This window comes from Neolamprologus brichardi, chromosome 14 (genome assembly GCF_056152115.1).
Source record: "Neolamprologus brichardi isolate AB-2024 chromosome 14, ASM5615211v1, whole genome shotgun sequence".
Taxonomy (NCBI): Eukaryota; Metazoa; Chordata; class Actinopteri; order Cichliformes; family Cichlidae; genus Neolamprologus; species Neolamprologus brichardi.
This window is the reverse complement of record NC_142117.1, coordinates 18,477,349-18,486,150: the sequence shown is the minus strand read 5'-3', so window position 1 is coordinate 18,486,150 and position 8,802 is coordinate 18,477,349. Positions and strand designations below refer to the sequence as shown.

At 39.7% G+C, this 8,802-nt stretch overlaps 1 protein-coding gene across 1 annotated transcript; it reads right to left on the bottom strand.

The window, feature by feature from the left end:
- Nucleotides 1–308: 308 nt before the first annotated feature.
- rab38a (RAB38a, member RAS oncogene family) lies at nt 309–8,023 on the bottom strand. The gene is made up of 3 exons (XM_006802090.3): nt 7,700–8,023; nt 4,369–4,649; nt 309–1,568 (listed from the first exon to the last, which is right to left on the bottom strand). The coding sequence occupies exons 1-3, from the start codon at nt 7,899–7,901 to the stop codon at nt 1,413–1,415; spliced, it is 639 nt and encodes a 212-aa protein (XP_006802153.2). The 5' UTR covers nt 7,902–8,023; the 3' UTR covers nt 309–1,412.
- Nucleotides 8,024–8,802: the final 779 nt, after the last annotated feature.

The following is an 8,802-nucleotide window of genomic DNA, read 5'->3' as shown; positions in this document are numbered from 1 at the left end:
AGATGTGCTGCTTAGACACAGCCCAGGCTTCTTGTTTTGCCAACAAGAGGCTACTGCCACCTAACCCTTCTGTAGAGAAACCTGTATTGTCTGGTTATACCTCCTCCCAGGACTGCGCAGCTAAGCATATAAGCAGACTTCTTAACTGACATCTCCCTCACGATCCTTAATTTATTGAATTGTTAGGATCCAGTCATTTATGCCCTGATCATAGTGCATAGAGTGAATGTTAAAACCATGTTTGTGGTTGTATACAGACTTTTTAATGTTATAATAAGAAGACAAATGGGAAACAGCTAGTCGTCAGTAAAGCCACGGTTTATTCACATGAACATTTTGAAAACTGGATACATCTTTGGTTCTACTGTATAATCTGCCTCAGTTTGCTGTATATAATATGTACATAGTTGTATACATGTTTGCATTCATCCCATAATTACAAACATTACAAATAAAAGAAATCACAGTGGGATAGAAATTTAATAGAAAACCACTGGATAGAAATAAGGGATACAATGGGCATTAACACACATTTAGCATTATTTTTAAAAGTGCTGAAATTGAAATGAGTTCAATTCTTAATTAGCGATGAACAGAAAGAGAAATGTGCACCATTAAGAGGACTTGTAAATAATATATAGTGAATATCTCTACTGCAGATATTAAATAAAATGCTTTAAAAAGGCACTTTAATTGCAATAATCTGCTTTACAGTGCTTCACTGGAAATAGTGGATGAACATGAAAAGTTAAAAATAAATGAAGCCATATTTGAAGAAGCCATGTAATGTGGCTGTGGTCTTATTAGCATTGAGAAGGAATTGCTTGGGAGAGAGTTGGTGAGAAAAAAATCTTAACTTGTTTTCTCTGCTTGCTTGTGAATGAAGCATGAAAAACGTGACAAACCAAAAGTGCCGTCAGGTACGGGTTAGGAATTACAAACAAGCAGAGGAGAAAAATGAGAGCAGAGGAAAAGAACAGAGACGACAGTAAGAAGAGAGAAAGAGGAGCAGCGACCATGGCTTCTATATAGTGATTACTTCCACACACCTCCAGTACAGATATTTTGTGATTTGCCACAACCTTTCTGTGCATGTGTTCATTAACTCCGTCTCCATGGTAGCCGAAGTGACAGTGTCGAGGCCTGAAGTCACCCAGAGGGTGACCTTGTCTTTGACAAGAGCACAGCTGCACCCATCTCTCTTTCTGCCTCTGCTCAAATCCATCCATTTCCTGAGCCAGCTGCCTCTCTGTCCACTCAAACCCCACACCCAACCCACCCAAGCTTAAAGACTGGAAAGGAGTTGGCACCCACACCGTCTACCTCGAAAAGAGCCAAAAGGAGCTCTTCCTTGTTCTCTTTCTCACACACAAACTGAACACTGTGTGTAATGAGAATCCAACTACCAGGTCCTACTGGGATCTGAAGCATGAGGAGCATGTCCCACCTTTGTCCTTTTCTAATTGAGGCGTGATGGTGTCTGGGACTTCTGACTGGAGCATGTCTTTCTCACTGGCAATGATGTGCTTCACCAAGCAGTTGGCTGCTTCATCGATGTTTATGTTTTCCTGAAAGCAGAGAGGGGGGAACGCGGGGGGGGGGGGGGGGGGGGGGGGGGAGTATGATAGAGGAGAGGGGGGAAAGAAAGACAAAGAATATGAAAAGGTAGGAAAACACAGAAGATCAATCAATGTTATAAGGCACTAAACAAGATAGAAAAAAGTGCCTGCAGGAAGAAAAACCTGTGGAGTTAATTGAGTGAATCAAATGGACCATCACTAAACTGAAGAGGTGGAAGAAACACAACAAAACAGTCAGCAGCAACGATGTGAACACAAGCTGGAAAGAGAATTTTGCATTTACTCTGAGTGGTTGCCTCTGGTCTGACACACTGACAAATGACAATGCATCCCTCTTTTACACACAAAAAATGACGACGAAAGCATCCACAGCAAAACCTAATGAGACCTGTGATTACACTAAAAATATATATTTTTTTCAATGTAATGTATTTATACAGCACCATATACCAACAACAGTCACCTCAAGTGACTGTTGTTGTACTTTATATTGCAAAGTAAAGACTCTACAATAATACAGAGAAAACAGAGAAAGCCCAGACAATCGGAGATGATTGCAAAAATACTGGAATAGGTAAAAACTGGAATGATCAATTTGCACAGTATGGAATACTTACATATGCAAGAAAGACCTGCATTATGCAGGCCTGAATTCTAATTTATATAAATTCTCAACATTAGAGTCTTTCTATCCTAATCTTAGAAAGAATTAAAAAACCTAGAGGAACTCAGTGATGACACAGTGTGTGTCTTTGATTGATGGATACTGCAGTAGCTCAGAAAGGAAATGTCATTGTAGTCAAATGAGGTCTCTAATAAAAACAGAAATAACTTCCAGAAGTGTCTCTCACCCTGCCCTGCTCTACTCTTTCAATATAAATTTAAATAAGCTGCATTTTTTTTTCTTTTTTGATCCGGTTATCCAAGTTTAGTTAGGAGGAATTTTACCTTAGTTTGATGAATAAAACAAATGATACCAAAAAGTTTCTTCATATAGGAATTGGGATGCCTAGTTTTAACATTTCAGAGCTAAATGATCCTCTAAGGAAAGTCATTATCTACAAAGCTTCTCCACCCACAGGAATACAACTCAAATGTTCTGCTGAGCGTCAAAAAAGATGAGAAAGATGCATTTTTCTAACATGTAAAGTCTACTGCAGCAGCAGTCGTATGTTTAATATTTTAATATCCTGATGATCTAGCAGTGTGCCGCTCAAGTAAAATGTATTATATATCACGTGCCAGCTTCACTTCTTTCCTTCCGCAGAGTTTTTCACAATAAAAACTGTTGTTGCAAATTTTGGAGGTTACTGAGCTCCAAAAAAGTCAGTTATCAGCTGAGTAAAATATAGTGTTTCCAATTAACATTCGAGGCATTAAGCTCTGAACTACTTAACATTTGTGATGGATTATTATTTATATTTATGGTTAGTGGAAAAAAAAGATGACAGATGATTTATTAGGTGCGACTGTTTTGCAATGTCAGGCTTTGAGCAAAGTTAATACTCAGTTTATCTCTGAGTGTTTTTTTAATCATTCTTCCCCTGAAACAATTATTGTTGTAGCCATTATCGTCATTATTTTTATAAAGCTTCATTAACTTGTTTGGTGGTCTTTTTTTTCTTTTCTTTTTATACAATTACAATATTTTGGAGATTGTATTTTGTTTTCTAATGGTATAAATGCCATTTATACAACAACTAAAACTATAGAGGACAATAATGCTTTGCTGAGGACACTGAGCATAATCTATTTCGGGCCTGTGGCAGCTGTGGACCTCACAGATTTGTACAAATATTTGTATAAAGAAACAAAAGTGCAAACAGATTTTGTATATGGTTAAGTGGCTGAGTGTTTTTGTTAAGTTTTATTTGAACTTTCAGTGCCGTATATGGCTAAGCTTTCTCACACCTCAGTCTATTTTCTCCTCTTACCACCCAGCTGTGAGATTCCTAGCAGCCATACTCTGGTCTGAGTGTGTTACTGTGTCACTGTGTTGCTCATTTCACAATCAGAATACACCCACCGCATTTTTATTTTCTGTCGTCATGAGTGAGCCTTGAATCAAACTTTTACTGTCTTTTATTTCTTATTTGTGCTCAGTATTTAAATATATTATCCCATTTCTTCTGTTTATCTTTAAATATTATTGCTATGCTATCAGTCCAGTCTAAAATTTGTTACAAAGGCTTCAGACTGACTGAATATAGCAAACGTAACAAAGTATATTTTGTAAGCAGTTTAGGTCTTTTAGCTGAAAGTTACGTTTTGGTTAAAAATATAATTTTTATAAATTGCATCAGAGTCTCTGCGAGCCTAAGAATAAGCACTTTTTTATGGTTTGTGCAGTCAGTGGAAAAAAGTGTGCCAGTATATTCCCTCAACACTCCTGGACATCCTGTCTGGATAACAGAGCACCTGATGCAAGTGCAGCTGACCTGGAACAACACAGAAGGAACATCGACTGTGAGACTCTTGTGCAAAAGCAGCAGGGCTCTGTGATTGATATGCAAATACTGAACAGACTGGGACTGTTAAACTCAGCACTTTTAAAGGATCTCTTCACATCCTGAATGTGCCTCTGTGGTGGCATCTCCACAGGGTAATCAGGTGCTAGGTCTGATAGAGTCAAGGAGTCAGCTGCTTCCCAAGGACATCTGAGGAGACTTGCTGGCACAGGGGGATTGAACCTCAGAGCTCTGTTGAAGGCTGCTCTTTGTTTCCTTGTAGTTAAAACACCATGTGTGTACGTGTATTCGTGTGTGTGTCTGTTTGTCATCTTTCTCACCTTAGCAGAAGTCTCAAACCATCCCACAAAGCCGTTCTCCTGGCAGAACTGCTCCATCTTTATTCCGTTATTGGTCAGTACATCCCGACCCTGGTCACATTTATTGGCCAGAAGAACAGTGGCTACATGCTTCCCGTTGGCAAGTGTCAGTTTGGAATCCAAATCCTCCTTCCACTTTGTGATAGCCTCAAAGGAGGCAGGCCGTGTGACATCAAACACGATGAATGCACCCATGGCTTCACGGTAATACACACGGGTCATGTTGCCAAACCTCTCCTGACCTGAAAGACGTGCAAACAAAGTGACACACACACACACACACACATAAGATTATTGCTTGTTGTCACTGTGATGCATTTTAAACTTTTCATACTTTATTAAAGCACATCGTGAAATTTTCGACAGACCAGTATAACAATGGTCTATCAAAGCTGTCACCTTATCAGCAAAACGTAAACAATGTTACCATTTTCTCATTTTGTTATGGATGCGTTCTTTACATATTTCACCTGCATCCGATACTTCAGACACACATTTTTTTTCCATTCCATTACAAGACAAGCAGGAACAGATGGAAAAGAGGCAGAATGGGAGAAAGAAACATTGCTCTGGAGTCTGTGCGTGCCTGCTTATGAAACTGTCTGTAAAGAAAACTCCTGAGGGTCAAATTAATTTGATAAGCCCTGTTGGAGTCTTGTATCCACACACATTTTCCCATCCATAATTTCTGCTGAAGGACCATCAGATTCAGCTGCGCAGCCGCAGAATAAAATCAAGACACTTCCACACTGTGGAATAACCAAAAATCAAACTGGTCTACTCATCGTGGCATCCAAGAGAAGATGCCAAGAAAAAGGGTTTTGAGTCCCACAGCAGTGGGGTTTTTTTTTTGGTTTTTTTTGAACAGATGGATCAGACCACAAGGTCAGATACAGAACAGGTGGGAGGCAGAAAGGTTTGCTCAAGGACTTTTCTAGGGGCAGATGCTAGTTGAAACAGGTCGGCCATTGGAGTATGTCGAGCAGAAAATTATGCCCCTGGCCTTCTCAAACACACTGCTTTCTGGGCAAGTACATTATAGAGGATGTTTGAAAAAGCCCCACTAGAAAACTTAAGTATCTCTTTACAACAGATCAGATCAGGTATCTTTGGGTGTTTCTACTTATGTCTCTGTGTAGCTGTTTGCAAATATTGTATCTTTGCTAATATTTAACCTCACTCCTCAAAATAGGTACTACTTAGGGGCCTTTTAGGCTTATAGAAAAGCAGCAATAGTGTAACTCTGCAGTTCAACATAATCCACGAAAGTTCGAAAGACTGAAAATTATCTGAAGTCAAAGACAAAGAAACAAAACCCTAAAGGCTATTCCTCTTATGTGTACATGATCTAGGCTTGTGAAGTTAGCTCTGCTACACTGGCAGCATGGCATAGAAAAATGGGAGACAAAAATAGAAAGGTCGAAGTTGTTTATCTTGGTAAATGCACAGAACAGCAAGTGATTTATTACATCTGTTGCATGAGAAAACTGTAGCTTATTACCAAATCCCATAACAGAGCTGGGTGAGTTTTTTCTTAGATTCATAAAAGTGAGACGCAGTCATAAATATTTCAAGAAAAGGTTTGTACGTAGCATATTTACTTGAGATAATCTTCCATCTTGAAGGCTTTAATAACCTTTAGGTGAGTGTAAGAAGCACAATGAGTACAGTGCGAGACCTGTGGCAGTTTTCTCTGAGGGAGACCCTCATCTTTGGCTCATAATAAAAAGCTTTCTGTGTACAGGAGCTTGGGCCTCAAATCTCCCTCACATGAGTTTGAGACACATGACTGCTTGCGCTTACTGGAGAGAGAGCGCACAGGAGGGGAGAGAGCACCAGGTCTGAGGATTCTTCTAAACCTCAGCAGACACTCATGTGACATGAGGCTGTTGTAGTCTTTCTGTCATCTTAACCAACAGCACCCCAGTCAAAAGCCGGTATTATTTCTGATTTCTGTCGTCGCCAGAAGCAATTTAAAAACTGAAACCGAATTTTTATTATATTAACTTATTATATTAACTTTTGGTTTTAAAGCAAATAAAAAACTTCCATTCCTCATCCCTGATGACATGGCATCCTAACACCTACCGACAATTTACACTATTCAACTTATATAATACTACATTTACAAAGTATAGTGAAGGCGTGTGATACTTGGGATCTACTCGACTCGAGGAAACACTTTATTTAGTTACACTGTGTGTGTGTGTGTGTAAGACAGCTGCATTTAGAGCAAAAAACTCCGTACTGGGGGCCGCATGACATCAAATTATAAAGGTGATATAATAAACATGCTTTTATTATGTCATCAGCTGGAACATGAGCTCAATGTTTCGTTCCAAATTAGATAAGATTATTAATTTTCTGGCTCAACAGACCAGCTGGTGCAGAAGGTTTTGCATAAGCCTCGAAACAATCTTAGAGTGGCACGCCGTTACTATGACGACACTGATTTATCATGAGAGCATCATGATGCTCCTTCATCAAGGTCACATGGCAAAAAAGCTCATCTTATATATGACTTTAACCTTTTAACATGTGACTGTATGAGTGCATAGCCAAGCGATTGGAAGGCAGGAATTTGGAGTCAGCTGGTACAAATGACGAACAAGACTGTGTGTGTGTGTGTGTGTGTGTGTGTGTGTGTGTGTGTGTGTGTGTGTGTGTGTGTTAAAAACAAGGGTGAACTGTAAAAAGAAAAACAATTCTTGGACTGGTGTGCTTTTGTTTCCTTATTAACCTATGATTTGTTAAATCTAAAATAAACAATATGTTTAAAGTCCATAATCAGACAGCTCACAGATTTTCCTGAAATTACAAAGCATGTCGTTTCTACTGGAGCAGCCAACCTCTCATAAGTATTTCATTAATTATTTGGAAAGCTTTAGCACAGCACTTACCGAGGAGTAGAAAGTGGTTTTTACATCAACAATCATTGTGTGATTGTGTGTCATTTAATGAAGACATAACGGGCTAAATAATTGTAAACTGAATTTTCTTTACGATTATAGCTTGTCACTTTCATTAAAGAGTTTTCAAATGTTATGGTAATTTCACTTAGAAGACTAATTAACCCTCTCCAGTATGTTTTCTGCATAAGAAAATCACACATTTCCAAAGAAGTTATAAATTGATAATAATCTGCTTTGCATAACTTCTAAATGTAACATACTTAAAACACTTTTAGGCAAAAAGGAAACAAATCGCACAAATCCTCGTTTCTTACAATCCCCACGGTGTTATCGAACTGTTTCACCTCCTCTTATTTAATGTGAGTGAAAAGTTGGTTTACCTGCGATGTCCCACAGCTGAAGGCGCACGGTCTCCTGGTCCCAGTTGAGCACTTTGAGTGCGAAGTCCACGCCGATGGTGGCTCGGTAGTTGGGGCTAAAGTTGTGGTGGACATATCGCTTGATGATACTGGTCTTCCCAACCCCGAGGTCGCCTATCACAAGAATCTTATAGAGATGCTCCTTATTGTGGTTGTTCTGCATGGCGACCGAGGAGGGCGAGAGTCGAGCATGAATCCACCGTATGGGGAAGACCTGGGGATGATAGAGGGAGACGCACAGGACAGCGCAGAGAGAGCTGGGGAGAGCTGGGAATGAGAAGGGGCGGCAAGGTACGCCCTGGCCCACAGAGGGAAGCGAAGCAGAGACGTCTGGACCTTGTGACTCACGATGGGCAGCTCCAAGCTGGAGAGGCAGCACTGCTCTTATACTAGCTGACTACTACTGCTTGTTTTGTATTTGCAGACTACTTTTTTAGAGAAACGCAGTCAGCAAAATGTAACCTGCTTTATCGAAATGAAAAAAGATGGGGCATAACAGTGCCTGCCACAGGTCTGCATTATGTAAACTGAATTATCATTACCGAAACGTCAGCACTGGTAACATTTTTTGGTTTCGCAGCTTGTCGAAGCAGAGCGCAAGAACGGAATGGCCTACACTCCCCGGCCACTTTATTAGGTACACGTGTTCATAGGCTCCTTAACCTCATAAGACCCAAACTCTTCCACGGCATTCATTTTTAATTTCTCTTTGATATGTGGGCATATCGGGGCCCGATGAATGTAAAAACAAAGTTTTACCAGATTTTTTTTATTTACTTATTTATTTTACCTTATTTTTGTTTCTAATAAAAATGAGAGCCACATATGAGGATATTCGTTTAAAATTTTGATAGAACAGTAGCAGTATAATGTCCTCGTAAGTGGATATCAGGCCCTTGTAGAGCAAAATTGAGTATTTTGGTCTAAATAACCCAAAATGTGATGTCCACATATGTGGACGCCAGGTCCTAGGAGGTTAACACGAATCAGCCAATTGCATGTAAGCAACTCATTGCATTTAGGTTTGTAGAAGTGGTCAAGACGACCTGCTGAAGTTCAAGTTC